We start from the raw sequence: 20767 nt of genomic DNA, 5'->3' as shown, positions 1-20767 counted from the left end.
ATGGCTCGGGCCCGCCTCCGCACGCACGCACTTCCCGCCACGCCTCCTCGCCGACCTCTGCAGAGCCCAGTGGAGCCCAGCGAAGCCAGCAAGGCGCGATGGACGGCCGGGTGCAGCTGATCAAGGCCCTCCTGGCCCTGCCCATTCGGCCCCAGACGCGTCGGTGGAGAAACCCGATCCCCTTCCCCGAGACGTTTGACGGCGACACCGACCGGCTCCCGGAGTTCATCGTGCAGACGGGCGCCTACATGCTCGTGGACGAGACCCTGTTCACCAACGATGCCCTGAAGGTGACGTTCCTCATCACCCGCATGACCGGGCCGGCCCTGCAGTGGGTGATCCCCTACATCAGGAAGCAGAGCCCCCTCCTCAACGACTACCGGGGCTTCCTGGCCGAGATGAAGCGGGTCTTTGGATGGGTGGAGGACGAGGACTTCTAGGCCGGGAGCCCCTCGGGCCTGGGGGCGGGTGCTCGGGGGAGGGTCCGCCGCGCCAGTCGCCGCCGCCGCCGCCCAGCTCGCCACAGGCGGCGTCCTCCCGCCGCGCCTGCCCCGTCCCTCACCTTCGGGTCGCCGCGATCTCCCCCGCGCTCGTGTCCCCTCCCGCGTAGTGCTTGCCTTTGTTCCAGGAATAGCGCTCCAGGTTCCCGCCGCCGCCGCCGGGCCTGGCTCTGGAGCGGCCGCCGCCCTCTCGGGCCAGCCCGGCCCCTCCCCTGCACACTTGGACTCGGTCGTGCGCTCCAGCTGCAAGCCGGGCTCCTGTTACACACTGGACAGACCACTCACAGCCCGGCCGCTGCCAACCGCCCGCCCCCTGCCAGACCCCCAGGCCCGCATCCAGGTGCCCAGAGGCCTGCCCCGCCGCCGCCGCCGCCGCCACCATCCGCCGCATCCCGCCGACAGCCTGCAGCCTTTGGCGACCCGGACTCACCCGGGAGATGTCTGAGCTGGCCACAGCCTCTGGACAATGATTCCAACAGCTCGCCACCGCCCTGGAGGGGCCGGCCAGCCTTGCACCTTCGGTGGGACCCAGTCACTCCCTCCTCCCAGAGACATCTTCTGCTCCTGCCAGGTGGCCGCCAGGTCCCAGGGGTGCCTGGAAGCCAAATCCAGTCACCCATTGTCTCCTGTGGACCTGTTAGTTTTGCCCAGAATCCAGTTCTCTTCTGAATGTGCAGTATTTTCTTAATTATGTGTTTGTTGGTGAACAATGTGACTCATATCTACCCAACTCAACACTTCTTGGACTAAAGTCTTTTCTTATTTTCAATAAATGTCCTACACTATTTAAAAAGAAATTGAGTCTCAATGAATATGGCGCTTCTCCTTCCCTATTCATGTAAAAGTGGTCCAGAAGATATATCCCTGTTCTTCCATGGGTGATGTTAGAGACACTCTCCTCTCTGCTCTTATATGTCTTGCATATAAAATATCAAAGTCCGAATCCTCAGGTGTCCCTGAGGAATTCCCACTGGTGACTGTTCAATCCCAGATGATGAATCCTCTCAACCGGTTAGGATTGTTCCAAGCTTCTCAAGAAATGGATCTTTACTTTGGCTAACGTGATGTGAGACGTCATCCAGGAGGCTTCTCTGAAAAGTTTTCCTCATTTCTAAAAAGCCATTTGAAAGCACCCAAATTGTCACACACTGTTAATCCCACACAGATGGAGAACAATGTCACAGTTTTACATATCCCATTATTCAGCGAGCCAGCAGAATGATACAGGTGCTTTTTAAAAACATAGAACCTTCATTATGTAGATCGTGAAGGTGAGGAAAGGCATGCAGAAATGATATTGTTGACACACAAACCTGCTTGATGACCGTAGGACAATAAAAGTATAAACTTATCTAATGAGCAGAAAAAAGTCATCCCTCCTTTCCTATCTTCAGTTTAACCTCTTATATTTATAGTGTTTTTAAAAGCCTGTGCTCCCTTACCAATTTTTGGTTAACAAAGTTAACTATCCTGCGTCAGACGATCCGCAGGTGGGCTAATAGACAATTCTCTGATGTGATGTTCAAAGGTTGTACAATCTAACGTATTGTCTCATTTCTAAATTTTGGTGATTTTTCAGAAGACAGGATAGAGGAATAAATCACACCAGTGTTTCTTCACTTTTTTCCTCTATCCATCTCTTTCTTCATTTGAACAGGTAAGCTTTTGCTATTCATGTATTGTAGTTCACAAGTCTACATTGACATGGACATACATTACTTGTGTTATGTGTTCTTGATTATGTTTTTGTTCCTCCAAAAACGGAACCCACCATTAACTTGCAATTTGCCATGTATTAGGTCAAAGTCTTAAAGTCAGAGGAAAAATTTGAGTTGCTTAATGAAATGGAGTTTTATGAGTCACAGGTTCTTAAAATAATTGAAAGCAGGCTAATTATGAGGTTCCAATGCAAGCTTCTGGCAGCCAGCCTTCCTGGATGGGTATGAAAGATGACTGTGTTAAGCATATTCACTGTTTGGTTTTAAACATAGATTCTGCTGAAGTGGTTTGAAAAATGCTTGGAAGCAGTTTACTTTATGAAGTAGATCCAGTATATTCCCTACAGTCTGTGTCCACCTGGCTCTCAAGGTAGGTAGAATGGGCTGGACAACTGGGTATCCTTTGAACAGTATTGTAACCCCCTACCTCTCTCAACAAAAATGCCCCTGCAGTTTTATTCCTCCTGCCAGGATGGCTCTGTGAGGGATTGTACCTTTGTCTACACCAGTCGTATTATCCCAAGTCCTTTTTTGTGATACAGATGTCTAGGAGAGGGTTAAAAGGTTTGCAAGAATTAATCATGAACATTTTTGAAAGATTCCATAAAGGGAGAGAAGAAGAAATGGCATTTGTAAGTAGAGAAGGGAGGTTATTTTTCATTAGCATCTCAGTTCAGGCTGCTGTAATAAAATAGCATAGACTTAGTGGCTTAAACAATGAAACATTCATTTCTCACAGTTCTAGAGGCTGGGAAGTCCAAACTCAAGGTGCAGGTACATCAGATGTCTTGTGAGGGCTCATTTCCTGGTTTGCAAACAGCTGCATTTTTGCTGTATCCTTACATGGTGCAGAGAGAGAAAGAGAAAGAGAAGGAAAGAGAAAGGGAGGGAGAGGGAGAGAGATCTTATCTCTTCCTGTTCTTATAAGGACACTAATTCCATTTGGGCACTCCAACCTGATGAGCTCATCTAAGCCTAATAACCTCCCTAAATGCCCTCTTTCAAACACTGTCACATTGGGGATTAGAGCTTCAGCATATGGATTTGGAAGGAGGAACACAAATATTCGGTTCATAGCAATTACTTTGCCATCTCACCCATTACAGTTATCATTCATGGTTTGTTTCCCTAACTTCCTTCTCAGCAATTTATTCTGTCCCCACCATTAAGCCCCACCTCAGAAGTGAATATCAAAGGAGGGAGAAACATAAAGACTGATAAAAAGAAGAGGAATATAAATATAAGAGGAATGAAAGACAAAATGCAATTAATTTTTTTATGGGGGGGTGGTTAGGGCCAATATTGAACTCTAAAAGTTAAGATAATATTACACAAATTTTGTGACACACATGTACAAAAAATTTCATTTAGTTAATATAGACACAGAGAGGACAACGTGGCCTTTGAGTGATTTAGTGTCCTGAGATCTTAGATTCTCGAGCAACCCTGGTAGAGAGAACTCGTGTAATAAGTGGTTTGCAAGTACAGCTCTCAGATTGTTACAACCATAATTCTTACATGGCTTGTTGATAAACCCCTGTCAAAATTTTATGTAATGCATTATTCAGGAAACCAGAAGAATGACAGAGCTAGTTCAAAAAATTATTTACAGATCGTGGAGAAAAGAATGCAGTGATAAGCTTGTTAATTTATGTACAAACCTGGTCGACATCCAGAAAAATATCACTTCTTACTATATTTCTACAAACTAATTCCTTGAATCTACATCAACTTTTTTTACAATTTTTATAAGGCTCACTTTATTTCATTTAAAGAATGTCTTTGAATTAGAGATGAAGGCTTATATCATAATAAAATGGCTGGAGATTTTTCAGCACTCTCTATGTCCCAGAACCTTACATAGATGTTCTTGTTTGATCTTCAACACTCTTGTGAAGTAAGCACCACTTATAGTTGAGGAAACTGAGGCTTAGCAAAGGCCATCTAATTTGCCCAAGGTCTTACAGCTAAAAAGTGGCAGAACTGGGACTTATATCCAAGATACTAGAAGCCTTGCACTCTTAACTGATATGCTGTCTGTCCTGGGACCATTTTTATTTTTAACAACTTTATTGAGATATATTTGTCATACCATAAAATTCACCCATTTAAAGGGTACAAGTCAACGGCTTTTAGTTTATTTACAGAGTTATGCAGAGTGCTCAACGTCACTAACCACCATCAGGGAAATGCAAAAAAAAACACAATGAAATGTCACCTCACACCTGTTAGGATGGTTATTATCAAAAAGACAACAAATAAAAGTGTCGGCGAGGATGTAGAGAAAAGAGACCCCTGGTATGCTATTGGTGGGAAAGTAACATGGGGCAGCCAGTATGAAAAATAGTATGGAGGTACCCCCCAAAATTAAAAACAGAACTACATATGATTCAGCAATTCCACTTCTGGGTATTTATCCAAAGGAATTGAAATCAAGATCTCAAAGAGAGTCCTGCACCCCCATGTTCACTGCGGTATTATTCACAATAGCCAAGGTATGGAAACAACCTAAACGTCCATCAATAAGTGAATGGATAAAGAAAATGTAGTATATACATACAATGGAATATTCTTCAGCCTTGAAAAAAAAGGAAACAAACTCAAGTAGCTTGAAAAGTAATTCACTTGGCACTTCCTGGTACTCCCTTGCTCAATTTTAACTGCGAACTGCTGCACATTTGCAGCAACCCCAGCCTGTAAGGATATGGTTGCCGAGGACTCAAGCCCTTATGGCCAGGTAAGCCACGAAGACCTGCAAGATGAAATCTGCAAATGATGGCATTTTAGGCTGGATAGTGGAGGAGGAAGAGGGTGTGTCACAGTTGTGGCCTGGGGACCAATTACAGCAACAGGGGCTGCATTACGCTAACCTATAGCTTCTAAGTTCCTTTTTGGGAAGAGAGGCCATGGGAACCATGAAGGAGATGCTTCCCTAACCTGCACGGAGAAGTAGATTCGTGTTACACAAGGGGCGCACCGAGGTACCCATGGAAGGGTACCACTCAGATATTTCAAGACAACCTTCTATGACATGAGTGAGCAGCCACCTTCCAGATGTAGCACTTTTAGACCAATGTAGCCTTCACGCTGAAGTCACGCTCTCTTTAGGCTGCTACCAGCCAATGACTGAGGAGAGCAGGGGTACTAGAGCTGGGCTATTCCTGTCTTACACAGGACTCCAATAACAGACAGTCTTTGCTCTGAGTTCCCCATTTGCCCGAATGAGACTTTTTTCAGACTAGGGCTCTTTCTTCTCTTCTTGTACAGGTGTCAGCCTGGCATCATGGACTGAAGCCTCTTCCCACCTGTCCCTTCCCCCAATAAACTACTTGAATATCTAATTCTATCTCAGCATCTGCTTTTCAGAGGACTTCAAATCACAAAAGGCAAAAATTATAAATTGGACTTTATATAAACTATGTAAAACATCATACTTCAAAAGACAACTTTCAGAAGATTGAAAAGCAAGGTACACACCTGGAAAAAAAATTGGGTATACATATATCTGACAAAGGACTGTTATCTAGAATATGTAAAGAGCCATTATAACTCAGTAATAAGAAGAAAAATTACAATAAAAAAATGGCCCAGGGATGTGAACAGACCCTTCATAAAAGAAGATACATAAATGGGCAATGGAGCCCATGAGTAATATGCTTAATATTACTATTCATCAGGGAAATGAAAATAAAAAATACAATGAGATAAGACTCACATACACTAGAATATCTAAAGTTATTGATAAAAATAATAAATTAAAATACATTAATATAATGTCAATATCAAGTGCTGGTGAAGATGTGGAGGAACTGGAACTTTCATACATTGCTGGTGGGAGTGTGGAAAAACCATTTTGGAAAACAGTTTGGCAGTTTCTTATAAAGTTAAATACACACCAACCATGTATCTTAGAAATTCCACTCGTGGGTATTTGCCCTAGAAATAAGAACAAATGCCCAAATAAAGACTTGCACAATTATTTTCATAAACGCTTTATTCACAATAGCCTAAAAGTAGAAACTACCCACATTTTCATCAAACAGATAAATAAAACAAATATGGTATATTCATACATTGGACTACTATGTAGCAATAATAAGGAATGAACTACTGGTACATACTCTAACATGGATGAATATTAAAGCATTATGCTGAGGTGAAGGAAGCCAGACATAAAATGGTACATACTGTATCATTCCATTTATGTGGAGTCCTGGAACAGGAAAAACTAATCTATAGTGCTTGATTGCTTGGACTAGGGGGTGACTGGTTGCAAAGTAGCACAAGCAAACATTTTGAGGTGACAAAAACGTTCTATATCTGCATTACGGTGGTGTTCACACACATATACATATGTACATACATATTTACATACTGTGGTGTAAGGCCTAATATCGTGTGCTCCCCTGACATCTGGGGAAACCAGGAGGACCTCAAATGCCCTAAACACAATTTCCCCTCCCTTCTCTGCTTCCACGGAGGGGGTCCCCCAGATGAACAACTCCTCTGATCACAGAGACCAGGCGCAGTTCTTGCTTATCCCTGAGTAGAGGGTTTCAGTTTCCCACCAGCCGGAGGAATTATTCAAGCAAGCTAATCACATCCTCCCTGGGGAAACAGGGGCACCGCAGCCTCTTGAGACTACAAAGTCTGCCTCCCATAGTCCCTGCTTGCTCACTTAGTTCCCAAGTGCAACCCCCAAAGTGGCGTGCAGTGTCCTCTTCCTCTGAGATGTGAGTATTCGTGACCAATAAACTGTTACTGATCCTGTCTGCCCACTGTCAGGTGTCATGTATTCAACCATCCCCATAACCCTAGGGTGGGAATACCTCACTCACCATCGGGGTGCATAAGAGGCAACTAAAACACACTCGTACACTCACACACATATACACGTATCCATGGGGGATATGTTCCAAGACCCCCAGTGGATGCCTGAAGCCACAGATAGTAACAAACCCTATATACCATGTTTTATCCTATACACACATGCCTATGATAAAGTTTAATTTATAAATTAGGCATGGTAAGAGATTAACAATAACTAAAACAGAACAATTATAACAATATATAGAAATAAAAGTTATGTAAATGTCATTTCCCTCTCTCTCTTAAAATATCTCCTTTCAAAGTAAGGGTGTACTTACTCATCCTTTTTGTGATGATGTGAGATGATAAAATGCTTACAGATGAGATGAAATGAGGTGAATGACACAGTGTTAGGCTACCATTGACCTTCTGATGCTGTCAGGAGGATCATCTGCTTCAGGTGATCCTGGATCATCAAGCCATGATGATGTGGAGGGTTGGATGTCAGGGGCAGATGATGTCATGGTTGGGGATTCCAAGTGATCAGGGTGGAGTGGGGCAGGGCGTGATGGTGATAGATTTCATCACTCTCCTCAGAATGGCACACAATTTAAAATTACTGAATTGTATATTTGGGGGATTTTCCATTTAATACATTCAAACCATGATTGACTGTGGGTAACTGAAACCACAGAAAGAGAAATGGAGTATAAGGGGGGAATCCTGTATATATGTATGTATTATTTCAAAATGCACTGAATGTATATGTAAAATGGGTGCTTTTATTGCATGTAAATTGTAACTCAATATACAGTTGATTTTTAAATCTGTAAAAAAATGAGTTGAATACCCACAATTTAATGAGAGTCATCCTATTTCAATATGGTGCTATACAAAAGTTTGAGGACCTATGAGATGCCCATTAGAGGAACTACTAAAATAGATTTGGTGGCTCAGGAAGAACTTCAGAATGAAGTCAACAGATCCAGTGAGTAGGAATTGGTCTAGTGAAAGTTATGAGAAAGCAAAGAGGAAATACAAAATATTCCAGGCAAAAGAATCGAAAAGCTAAAGAGAGACTGGCCCACGTCAGAGTCAAGAATGGTCCAGTTCCTAAGCCAGAAACTTGGTCCGATCCCAAATCCCTACCTCTTCCCAACCTCCATGTTCCAACTAATCACCAAGTTCTAATGAATCCGAATGTCACTTTTATCTGCCCATCCTCTTTGTCTTTAAGCCCTGGATTACTATCACCTGCAAAATACTCGTTACTGGACACGACCCACATTCCATCTTCCCACAACCTACCTTCAACATCGGCCCCAGAGTGAACATTAAAACACAAATCTAATCACATCAGTCCCCCATTCAATATCTTTGCATTGTTCCCCAGTGAATACAGAATAACTGATATATGCCTTAGCATGACATGAGATTTTTCATGATGTAGCTTTCTACCTTTGCTATCTCAACTCCTATCAGGTCCTCTTCCTGTCTTTTATATACTAACCACATTCTCACATTCCTTTGAACTTCAGATAGAGGTGGCCCTCTTTGATTGAAATCAAGTCTCAACTCATTTACTACGTCCTCTATTGAGATGGTCCATGCTTCATCTAGGACAGATTTTTGTTTTTTTTTTTTGGCTATGCTGCGGGGCTTTTGAGATCTTAGTTCCCTGACCAGGGACTGAACCCAGGGCCTTCGACAGTGAAAGCACAGAGTCCTAACCACTGGGCCACCAGAGACTTCCCAAGGGCAGATTTAAATGTTCTTTTCTTATGCTCCCACTGAGTTATATACAAGCCCCAAATTATCATCATGCCCTAAAAAATAATTTAAATTATTGTTATTTTTATAGTTATAGCAAGCCCAATTTATTGAGTGCTCAGATTTTCTATTTGTTATGTAATTGAATTCTCACAAGGAACCCAATAGATATGTATTATTTTACCCACTTTACATATGAGGAAATAATGGCTTAGGAAAGTTAAGAAATTTGCATAATGTCATACAGCTGGTTTGACCAAGCACGGATTCAAGAACTTCTTCATTCAATACAAATCTGAGATTTCATATACATGCTGTTTTCCCACTACAGACATATGGACTCTAAATTCCTTGAAAACCTGGACCATAATTTTGCAATAATGTATTCATAGTTCATAATACTGTGCCTAGGACACAGGAAGTACCTGACAAAAAAATAAGTGATAAGTGCCTGACTGCCAAATGGCCCAACCAGTTGTCTTTAATACCTATCCAACAAGGCTGACTGCCAGGACCTTGAGTTGGAACCTCATAATTAGATGCTTTCAATTATTTTAAGAACCTGTGACTCATAAAACTCCATCTTGTTAAGCGATTCAAATTTTGCCTCTCACTTTAAGACTTTGACCTACTACATGCCAAATGCAAGATAATGATGTTTCCACTATTTCTGGTGATAAAAAACATTCTGATACAAAATGAGGATAATGAACTTTCAGTTCCACATACAGCGCTAGGAATCAGTGCACAAGTTTACCTGCTCAAATGAAGAGTCAATAAAATGAAAAAGCACTGTAGTGATTGATTCTTCTCTGCCCTGTTCTGAAGAAAATCACCCAAATTAGAAATGAGGCAGAGTCAACTGAGTGTCGTCCTATAAGTCCATCTTTTTATCTGACTCTACTGGGAAATTTAACTTCTCCCAGACATAGACAAAGTACCAGCACTGGTGATTTAATGGGGTAGCATGAAGAGAAACGGTAAGGAGTCACATTTTTTGCTTTTCTGCCCAGTGGAGAAAGTTATGATTTCATTCTCCTGCAGGCTCTCAGCCTGGTTTCTACCCAGATTAAGAGGGCGGTTCTGCACTCCCTTCTCCTCCACTTAACAATCAAGGCGCTATAAATGTAAATGCTTTTTCTGAACCACCTGTCATTCTGCTGGTTCTCCGAATAATGGATTAACTAAAACTTTGACAGGTGTTCACCAACAAGTGTGCGGGATTCATGGTTTGTAAAAATTAGGTATTGTGCTTGCAAGCAGCTTTTTGGAAACGAGCAACTCTTTTCCCAAAGCCTCCTAGCTGATTTCCCCTTACATCGCCTTGGCCAAAACCACATCAAGATCCATTTCCCAAGGGGCACGGAACTGAGGGGTTTGGAAGAGTCAGCATCGGGGACTGAATGATCACCAGTGGGGTCTCCATCACCAGGACCCCCACAGGGCTATATTTTCCGTCGGATAATGCAAGACTCCACATCAGCCACAGAATGACAGGCGACGTACCTCCTGAGCAAGTCATGGACCCCACTTACTGGACCAGGGAGGGAGACCTGCCTTATTCACTGAGACTCAATTTCTTTTTGAACAGCGTCTGACATTTATTGAAAATAAGGAAAAGACGTGTGTCCAGGTAGTGTAGAAGAGCTGGGCAGAGTGCAGGGGTTACTGTGTTGAACAAAAGGCACACATCAGAGAGACAGCTGCACATTCAGAAGAGAACTGGATTCTGGGCAAAACTAACAGGTCCACAGGAGACAATGGGTGACTGGATTTGGCTTCCAGGCACCCCTGGGACCTGGCGGCCACCTGGCAGGAGCAGAAGATGTCTCTGGGAGGAGGGAGTGACTGGGTCCCACCGAAGGTGCAAGGCTGGCCGGCCCCTCCAGGGCGGTGGCGAGCTGTTGGAATCATTGTCCAGAGGCTGTGGCCAGCTCAGACACCTCCCGGGTGAGTCCGGGTCGCCAAAGGCTGCAGGCTGTCGGCGGGATGCGGCGGATGGTGGCGGCGGCGGCGGCGGCGGGGCAGGCCTCTGGGCACCTGGATGCGGGCCTGGGGGTCTGGCAGGGGGCGGGCGGTTGGCAGCGGCCGGGCTGTGAGTGGTCTGTCCAGTGTGTAACAGGAGCCCGGCTTGCAGCTGGAGCGCACAACCGAGTCCAAGTGTGCAGGGGAGGGGCCGGGCTGGCCCGAGAGGGCGGCGGCCGCTCCAGAGCCAGGCCCGGCGGCGGCGGCGGGAACCTGGAGCGCTATTCCTGGAACAAAGGCAAGCACTACGCGGGAGGGGACACGAGCGCGGGGGAGATCGCGGCGACCCGAAGGTGAGGGACGGGGCAGGCGCGGCGGGAGGACGCCGCCTGTGGCGAGCTGGGCGGCGGCGGCGGCGGCGACTGGCGCGGCGGACCCTCCCCCGAGCACCCGCCCCCAGGCCCGAGGGGCTCCCGGCCTAGAAGTCCTCGTCCTCCACCCATCCAAAGACCCGCTTCATCTCGGCCAGGAAGCCCCGGTAGTCGTTGAGGAGGGGGCTCTGCTTCCTGATGTAGGGGATCACCCACTGCAGGGCCGGCCCGGTCATGCGGGTGATGAGGAACGTCACCTTCAGGGCATCGTTGGTGAACAGGGTCTCGTCCACGAGCATGTAGGCGCCCGTCTGCACGATGAACTCCGGGAGCCGGTCGGTGTCGCCGTCAAACGTCTCGGGGAAGGGGATCGGGTTTCTCCACCGACGCGTCTGGGGCCGAATGGGCAGGGCCAGGAGGGCCTTGATCAGCTGCACCCGGCCGTCCATCGCGCCTTGCTGGCTTCGCTGGGCTCCACTGGGCTCTGCAGAGGTCGGCGAGGAGGCGTGGCGGGAAGTGCGTGCGTGCGGAGGCGGGCCCGAGCCATGGGTGGGCGGGGACACGGGCGGTACCTGGCACAGAGAGGCTCCGCCCACATAGCCTGGCGGTCGCTATTGCGCAGGTCTGACGTTGCGGCCAGTTGGGCGGGGCGGGAGTAGGGGAAAGAGGCGGGGTCAGAATCCGAGGGGCGGGTCAGAGATTTCCTAAAGGAGTCTGCGAGCGAGGGGCTGGGGCCAAGGGAGGAGCTGAAAACAGGTGCTGATAAGTGGTGAGGACCGAGCCCGCTGCACCGGGGGCGGAAGGGGGGGAGGGGGGTGTAAGTGCTCCGCAGTAGAGAAGTAGGCCTGGTGCACAGCCTCCCTGTGGGCCACTCGGCCTTCCGAGTTCCTTGTAGGACCCTCGGCCTCTGGACGCCCCTTGTGTAAGGTTCTGTTGTCAACACATTTTACTGCTTACTCATGCATCTCTCAGCCAGAGATTATTGGCACCCACGATTCAGATGTGGTTCCCTGCTACATTAATGCAAAAGTCCCAAACATTAGCTAACATAATTTAGAGCAGCATATTCAAAGAATGATGTACCATGACCAGGGAATATAAGGAAATTTTAATGTTAAGAAATCTCTTAATTTGCTATATTAAAAGACCAAAAGAGAATGATCAATAGAGAAACTGAAAGGCAAGGGTGAGGGTGGATGGATGCTTTACAAAAGCGATTTCATACATGTTCAGTGTAAGAATAAAGGAAAGGAATAACTAAGTGTCTTTTGTTTTTTTCGTTTTCTTGGCACATGGGCTTAGTTGCTCCACGGCATATGGGGTCTTCCTGGAACAGGGATCGAACCCATGTCCCCTGCATTGGCAGGTGGATTCTTAACCACTGTGCCACCTAGGAAGCCCTAAGTGTTTTATCACATTGGAAAGGAGGAGAGGAAATTAGCCATTATCTGTTATATCTGAATTCCATTTTGTGATAATGGTAAGAAGACCCCATTCAGAAAAACAATTCAAAGGAAATAGTGCTTAGAAATGTATTTTTTAAATTGTAAAAACCACATGAACAAATGTTGTAAATGCTAAATAGGGATACAAAAGAATACTCAAACAAATAGAATGATATCCCCAGATCTGGAATAGGTTGACTCAATATCATAAAGTGGTTAAATATCCCTAAGTTAAATCATACTTCCAACACATGACCAGTGATGCGATCTTGTCATGAGGCAATATTGTGTTTAATCAAATTATATGCACTATTTTCCCCTCCAACATAATCCTACCAAAAAACCAAGAAGATTGTGTTTTGATTAGAGAAGCTGCTTTTAAGATTCATTTGGAAGAATAAACAATGAAAATAGTATGGAAATTTTTGAAACATAAGGGTAATGAGGGATGACTTGCGTCAACAGATAATTACAAATATATATTATTACTTGTTGGTATATTTTTATTGTCTTTTTCCCCTGACAAAAATACAAGATGCTGGCAACTTCAGGTAGCCATGATGTTAAACAATTCCCTCTGATTTTATTTCAGTGAGGGTCCTGGATATAGGGTTTTCCCACAGCTAGCTCCCAGTCAGGTGAAATAAACAGTCCTGAGAATGGGACTTTTTTCATGGAACTACAGCATCACTGTTCGAGGAAAGTCCCAACTGTGCCAGATGTAACAAGGTCCTATGGGAACCTTATCCAGCCTCATCCTCCCAACTCACCTCCTCCCAAATTCCAACCACTCTCCTCACTGCTTCAGCCATTCCGCCCTCCCGTTCCTTAAACACAATAAGCTCATTTACTCAGACACATTCTTTTCTCAGGCTGGAAAATAAAAAAGCCAAGGGCCCTTGTGGCAGTTGAGGTTGAGGGGGTTTGTTCAGGGTTTCTGGGGGTTGAGAAAGAGGGTAAGTATGAAGAGGATTTAGGCTGGTTGGGGGAAGGTTTTGCCAACACCAAGAGAACCAAGAGTATCAGAGTATAGGGAAGATCTGGATAAAGAAATCCCTTTTTTGAAGTTTAGCCAAATTCCTTTCCAGAGGGACTGTGCAGATTCCAAGTTCTTTTAAGCAGTGTGTGTTCTGCCCATCACTCACCAACTCCACCAGCAGTGACTTTCTTTTAATAGCAATTGAACACAATGGATCAGAAAGTGGGTCTATAAATGCATTAATTTGCAATATTTCATTACCACTAAAGTGGAAATATTTTTGTATCTTTATATTTCGATTGACTTTTATCTTCTCAGATGAGTCTGTTTATATGACAGCACATTTTTTCGAGGTCTGTTTTGCTTATCTATTTGTATAAAGTATTAGTGCTCATATTATGCATTTGTAATAAATATAAAACATATTTTCTCATTGCCTTGAATTATCATTTTTGGATAAATGTTGACATTTTAATCAAATGGATTTCTGTGGTTATTGTACTTGATTCTACCCTGGGCAAAGACAAAGGAAGCATCATAATCTTCTCTTATAGATTTTCTTTAAATTTTTTTGGGGGGGTACACCAAGTTCAATCATCTGTTTTTATACACATATCCCCATATTCCCTCCCTCCCTCAACTCCCCCCCCCCCACCCTCCCCATCCCAGTCCTCTAAGGCATCTTCCATCCTCGAGTTGGACTCCCTTTGTTATACAACAACTTCCCACTGGCTATCTATTTAACAGTTGGTACTATATATATATGTCTGTGCTACTCTCTCGCTTCGTCTCAGCTTCCCCTTCAGCCCCCGCCCCCCTCTTTAAATTTTTAATCCTATAACTTTCCCACTCATCCAGAACACATTTTTAAGATTGTGCAACATGAGAATCTTATTTGTTCTACCCTATTTTTTATAAAAGTAAGCTGTATTACATTCGTTAATAAATTCACATGAGGATAAAAATGGTTTTAATGTTTTTTTTCTTTTTTTGATTTTGGAACATCTGCTTGTAAGTTTCAGAATTAAAATGATTCTGAGATGATACTAAAAATTGATGATGCAAGCAGAGATGATACTAAAAATTTCTGAGTTCCATCCACATTTTTTGTACCACTCAGTTTTCTTTTAAGCCTGAGATCCAGATTGTCAAGTGCTGCCCGTTCACTGGAGGCAGACTCCTCAATAGACAAATGAAAAAAGGACCCGATCAGGCAATCCATAAAAAAAATTACAAATTACCAGTTAACATTCAATAAAATATTCATCCAAATTTTATTCAACCACACGCTGACAAAATAAAACACTATTTTTCCTGATAAGATTTCTGATTGAAGGTTGAAAACTCATACTCAGAATGCAGAAAAACAGTCACTTGCACACCATTCTTTTTTTTTTTTTAATTTTTTTGGGGGTACACCAGGTTCAATCAACTGTTTTTATACACATATCCCCATATTCCCTCCCTTCCTTGACTCCCCCCCCTCGATTCCCCCCCACCCTCCCTGCCCCAGTCCTCTAAGGCATCTTCCATCCTCGAGTTGGACTCCCTTTGTTATACAACAACTTCCCACTGACTATTTTACAGTTGGTAGTATATATATGTCTGTGCTACTCTCTCGCTTCTTCTCAGTTTCCCCTTCACCCCCCGCCCCCTCCCATACCTCGAGTTCTCCAGTCCATTCTCTGTATCTGCTTCCCTGTTCTTGTCACTGAGTTCATCAGTACCATTTTTAGATTCCGTATATGTGAGTTAGCATACAATATTTGTCTTTCTCTTTCTGACTTACTTCACTCTGTATGACAGATTGTAGTTCTATCCACCTCATTACATATAGCTCCATCTCATCCCTTTTTATAGCTGAGTAATATTCCATTGTATATATATGCCACATCTTCTGTATCCATTCATTTGTTGCTGGGCATTTAGGTTGCTTCCATGTCCTGGCTATTGTAAAGAGTGCTGCAATAAACATGATGGTACAAGTTTCTTTTGGGATTATGGTTTTCTTTGGGTATATGCCCAGGAGTGGGATTACTGGATCATATGGTAGTTCTATTTGTAGTTTTTTAAGGAACCTCCAAATTGTTTTCCATAGTGGCTGTACCAACTTACAGTCCCACCAACAGTGCAGGAGAGTTCCCTTTTCTCCACACCCTCTCCAACATTTGTTGTTTCCAGACTTTGTGATGATGGCCATTCTGATTGGTGTTGCACACCATTCTTGAGGGGATGAGGAATGATAAAAATATCTTGAGGAAAGATTTGTACAAATCTTATAAATGAAGACTAAGAATGAACTTTAATTAAATAATTATATACGCACACGATATTCAGCTAAAGATTTAGGACCAAAATAAAAGGCACTTGTCTATTTTAAAAGAAATATGAAACACAACATTTGTATTAGTCAGGGTCCTCCAGAGAAACAGAACCGATAGGATGTACTGTATGTGTGTGTGTGCGTGCACGTGTGTGTGCGTGTGTGCGCGCGTGTTGAGAAAGAGAGAGCGAGAGAGATTATTAATTGATTATAAGGAATTCACACATGATTACCAGGACTGGCAAATCCCAAGATGTGCAGTTTGCAAGGTGGAGACTGAGGAAAGCCCATGTTTTGGTTCAAATCCAAAGGCAGGGAAAAAAAAAAAACCTGTCCCAGCAACAGGCAGGCAAGCAGGAGGCTTCCCTACTACCCTACTACTCAAGAGAATGTCAGCCTTTTCAGGCCTTCAACTACTTGGGTGGGGCTCATCCACATTAGGGAGGGCAACCTGCTTTACTCCATCTATCAGTTCATGTGTCCATCTCAGCCAGAAATATCCTCAGGGACACACCCAGAATGATGTTTGACCAAATGTATGAGCACCCTGTGGCTTAGGCAAGTTACAAAAAAAGTAACCACTGCAACATTCATGACGTACTATGTTTCCTCTGGTAGCTTTTACAATTTAAAGAAAGCATTTAAAACCTTTGGACAAGGTCACCCGGAAATGAACATTCTCTCAGATTTTGAAACAGTATTTCAAACTCAATTTTCTGTAGGACATTGTGATTATGCAGGTCAAAACCCTATAAATGTCTAACGCATTTATTTCCCCAGAAGATCCAACTCCAGAAGTTTGTACTGTAGATGGAAAACATGGCCCAATATTCTGACCACCCCAGGAGCACAATTAACGGGGAAGGATGTACAGCAATGGGTCTGTGCCCCTGCAAGTCGCCAGTCTTTGCATGGGCCCCAGCACCCAAAGCAGCTGGCATAATGCTCTAGAAGGGTGCAGGAGGAGAGGGAGCAAGAGTGGGTTCTGAATTGGGAGACTGGGATTGCCATATATACATTACTAATAAGAAATAAAATCAAATTGTACACTTTAAATATATGCTGTTGATTGTATGTAAATTGCATCCCAATAAAAGTTCTTAAACTGAAAGAATGGGTTCTGAGGGACTCTGGGAGGCGAGGATTTCAGACTTGAGTCTAAGTGGGGTGGCAATGTATAGCTCACCAGCTAAGAGTTGGGGGTGTGAAGGGGCTAAGGAGACCAGGAATACATGGAGGAGGGGAAGGAGCCAGGGGTCTGTTACTGGGTCCAGAGTCTACAGCCATTGGTGAATTGTCTACTCAGCTCTTTTGACTGTGGACACATTGACAATTTTTTTTTCTTCTGACCAGCATGGCAGGACGTGCATCTCTGAGCAAACAGGTAAATGAGCCACAGGGATACCTTTAGGTGTAGGAGGGGCAGGTGATGAGAGCACCAGCACCAGGATGCTGTAATACTCCTGGCATTGCAGAGACACAGAGAATCAAGGCAAGACCTGCTGCATCTCAGCTTCTGCACTCCTGACTCCATCCTTATGTCTCTCTTCTCGCCATCAAGTGGTGAGCACTCCCTCAAAATCAAACCTTCCTTGCAGTCCTGCTGGCCCTCTTCTCCACCCACTCTCTGTCCTCAGGAGATCTCCTCTGCAGCACAACTCCCACATCAAACCTCCTGCAAGAACTCCCCACTCTAGATCTTTCTTCTTCCCTCAACTCTAGACAGTATTCCCACTCAACTACTATTCCTCTTTATTTCAAATCTCATCGACACCTCAAACTTCTGGCAACATGAAATCTTCGGCTTTCCTTCCTTTCTCCACCAAACTGGTCTGCCCTTGTGTCTCTTTTCCCTTGGTGGGACCACCATGCATCCAGGCAATGGCACCATCAAACTGGCAGTAGCCCCTGACTCTTTGAGCTCCTTTTCTTCACATAGTGGCCACTGCACATACGCTCCATATCATGTTCACTCATGTTTTCACTGAATCTTTGCAGCTCCAGCATTCATTACCACCCGCCTGGACTCTAACAACCTTCTTGGAGCTAAATGGCCTCCCTTTACCTGGCGACCCTCTGTTTTTTGATCAGTTCTGCACACTGGCACCCAAAAGACAGATTTGAAATGCAAACTGGATCTCAATGGAGTTTAGAACATCCAACCCATGGTTCCTTATTATGGGCCACTTATCTTTTCACCCCTTATCTTTTGGTACTTATATCATTAACTCTCTTCTCCAGTCTGGCCAGAATATGCGTTCTACCCTAGAAGGCCATGTTCTTTCACACTCCTTCTCCTTAATCTTTTAAACTGCCTCCTCTCTCTCCCATGTGCCACATCAAGTCTCGTGCAACACACATTTCAGCCTGGTGCATCCTTACCTGAGAAACGGACCTGAGGTAGTCAGCCACATCTTCAGGACATTCTTTGCCAATTCCTCTATCAGAGCATCACCCACATTGTGCATTCCGGCGAAAGAAATGCGCGGAGAAGGGAGTTGATGAAATTCTCAAGGGGAAATATGCCTGGCCATCTCCTAATAAAAGGTACCACTTCAGAATCTCCTTATGTACTATTGAATCTTCATATGTATTGTGCTGTATATTGAGCTATATTATATCAGCAAAACATAAGATACTAAGCTGACGCATTGGAAACGGGTTGTAAAATTTGGGAAATTGACATATACATGAAGACATGTACAAGACTTAATACATCAATAAACAGAGACATTAGCATAGATGAAAGTAACAAATTGTGGAACAAACAATTGGAAAACTGGCCAACGTGTTGTAAGATGTGGATTATCTTATATAAATGGGTAACCACTGGACCACCAGGGACGTCCAATGAATGGTAAGTAAAAAGGAATGAGAAAAAGTAGATTAGTGTTGGCAGGGATAGCATGGGAAAGCCTCCAGAAAGGAGGTGATATTTGACCAGACACGTGCATGGTGATAAGATAACAGTCATGGTTAACTTTACATGAGAGCTTAGTGTGTGTTGGGCACTGGTCTCAATGCCTTCCTTTAACTCACTAAGTGCCACGGCAGTCTGATGACATGGTTCTGATTAGTATCCTCACTCTACCAATTAGGAAACTGAGACACAAAAAACAATGAAGGATATTCAGTTGATAGGAGGAATCATTGTGTTATGAATCCAAACAGGATACCTCAAGCCCAGGTCCAGAGGAAACGGTATGTGAGAGGTAAGTGATTATTGTCTGTAGACAGACCATGAATGTGGAATGAAGTATGAATGAGACAAGAAGGAATGCTGGGGTCAGAATGGCCACCATCAAACAATCTAGGAACAATAACTCCTGGAGAGCCTGTGGAGAAAAGGGAACCCTCCTGCACTGTTGGTGGCAATGTAACTTGATACAGCCACTATGGAGAACAGTATGGAGATTCCTTAAAAACTAAAAATAGAACTACCATATGACCCAGCAATCCCAGTATTGGGTATACCCTGAGAAAACCATAATCCAAAAAGATACATGTACCACAATGTTCATTGCAGCACTATTTACAATAGCCAAGACATGGAAGCAACCTAAATGTCCATCAACAGATGAATGGCTACAGAAGATGTGGCCCTTATATTCAATGGAATATTACTCAGCCATAAAATGGAACGAAAGTGACTTATTTGTAGTGAGGTGGATGGACCTAGAATCTGTCACATAGAGTGAAGTAAGTCAGAAAGAGAAAAACAAAAACTGTATTCTAAAGCATATATATGGAATCTAGAAAAATGGTACAATGAACCAAGTGGCAGAGGAGGAATAAAGCTGCAGATGTAGGGAACAGACGGGGACACAGGGGAGAAAGGGGAGGTGGGATGTAGTGAGAGAGTAGCATTGACGTATATATACTCCCAAATGTAAAGGAGATAGCTAGTGGGAAGCTGCTGCATAGCACAGGGAGATCAGCTCTGTACTTTGTGACAACATAAAGGAATGGGATAGGGAAGGTGGGAGGGAGGCTCAAGAGGGAGGGGATGTGCGGACATATGTGTACATATAGCTGATTCACTTTGTTGTACATCAGAAACGAACACAACAATGTACAGCAATTATACTCCAATAAAGATGTATTTTTAAAAAATGAATAAAAATAAAAACATTACATATTTTTAAAAAATGGATTGGACGATGCCCACCCACATTGGGTAAGGCCCTCTATTGTATGGAGTCACCAATTGAAATGCTAATCTCATCCAGAAACACCCTCACAGATACAACCAGAAATAATGTTTCATTTGGGTATCCCATGACCAGTCAAGCTGGCACATAAACTTAACCATCTCAGTGGGTGGGGCAACATCATGGACTATTGCATAACACTGTGCACACCATGAAGCCTCATAACCCTCTCCCCCACACGACTATTCCTGTGGGCAGGCAAGAGAGTGACAGCATTAGATTGTCCTTCCTAGGAGCTCTGTGCACTGTGACTGTGCATTCCAGCTCACATGACCCAGTGGTCCATGCACCATGGTAGAGTACAGATAAGTTAAACACACAAGGTAGTCAGACCTAGGGGAGCTGCACCTTCCTGTGTTTACAACTCACAAATAGAGAGCAGCTGTGGAAGTCTCTCAGCAGATGGTCTCCTGGAAGAAGTGGGCTTCCAGTCTCAATGTGAATAATCATGAAGCCTAGTGACCTTTGCAACAGAGGTATGAAGTCCCCAAATCTTTCCCACTATATCAAGAGAAGAAATAAGTCTTCTTGTGGTTGGGGTGGGAACATGAATTCAGGGTCAGCGTTAGAGAACTGACTTATGCCTGGGCCTTGAAAGGAGAGCAAGATTTTCACAGATAGAAAAGTAGGAAAGGATATGAAAATCCTGAAAAGGGTGGTACCAATCCTGGGAGGC

The 20767-nt window shown here is 44.1% G+C and overlaps 1 protein-coding gene across 1 annotated transcript; it reads left to right on the top strand.

Annotated features, from left to right (window-relative positions):
* Positions 1 to 46: 46 nt before the first annotated feature.
* On the top strand, positions 47 to 1297 carry RTL8C (retrotransposon Gag like 8C). Its single transcript, XM_057718471.1, has one exon. The coding sequence runs from the start codon at positions 99 to 101 to the stop codon at positions 438 to 440; it is 342 nt and encodes a 113-aa protein (XP_057574454.1). The 5' UTR covers positions 47 to 98; the 3' UTR covers positions 441 to 1297.
* Positions 1298 to 20767: the final 19470 nt, after the last annotated feature.

The sequence above is a fragment of the Hippopotamus amphibius genome, chromosome X (assembly GCF_030028045.1).
Source record: "Hippopotamus amphibius kiboko isolate mHipAmp2 chromosome X, mHipAmp2.hap2, whole genome shotgun sequence".
NCBI classification, from domain to species: Eukaryota; Metazoa; Chordata; class Mammalia; order Artiodactyla; family Hippopotamidae; genus Hippopotamus; species Hippopotamus amphibius.
The sequence above is the reverse complement of the archived record's forward strand: the minus strand, read 5'-3'. Positions and strand labels throughout refer to the sequence as shown.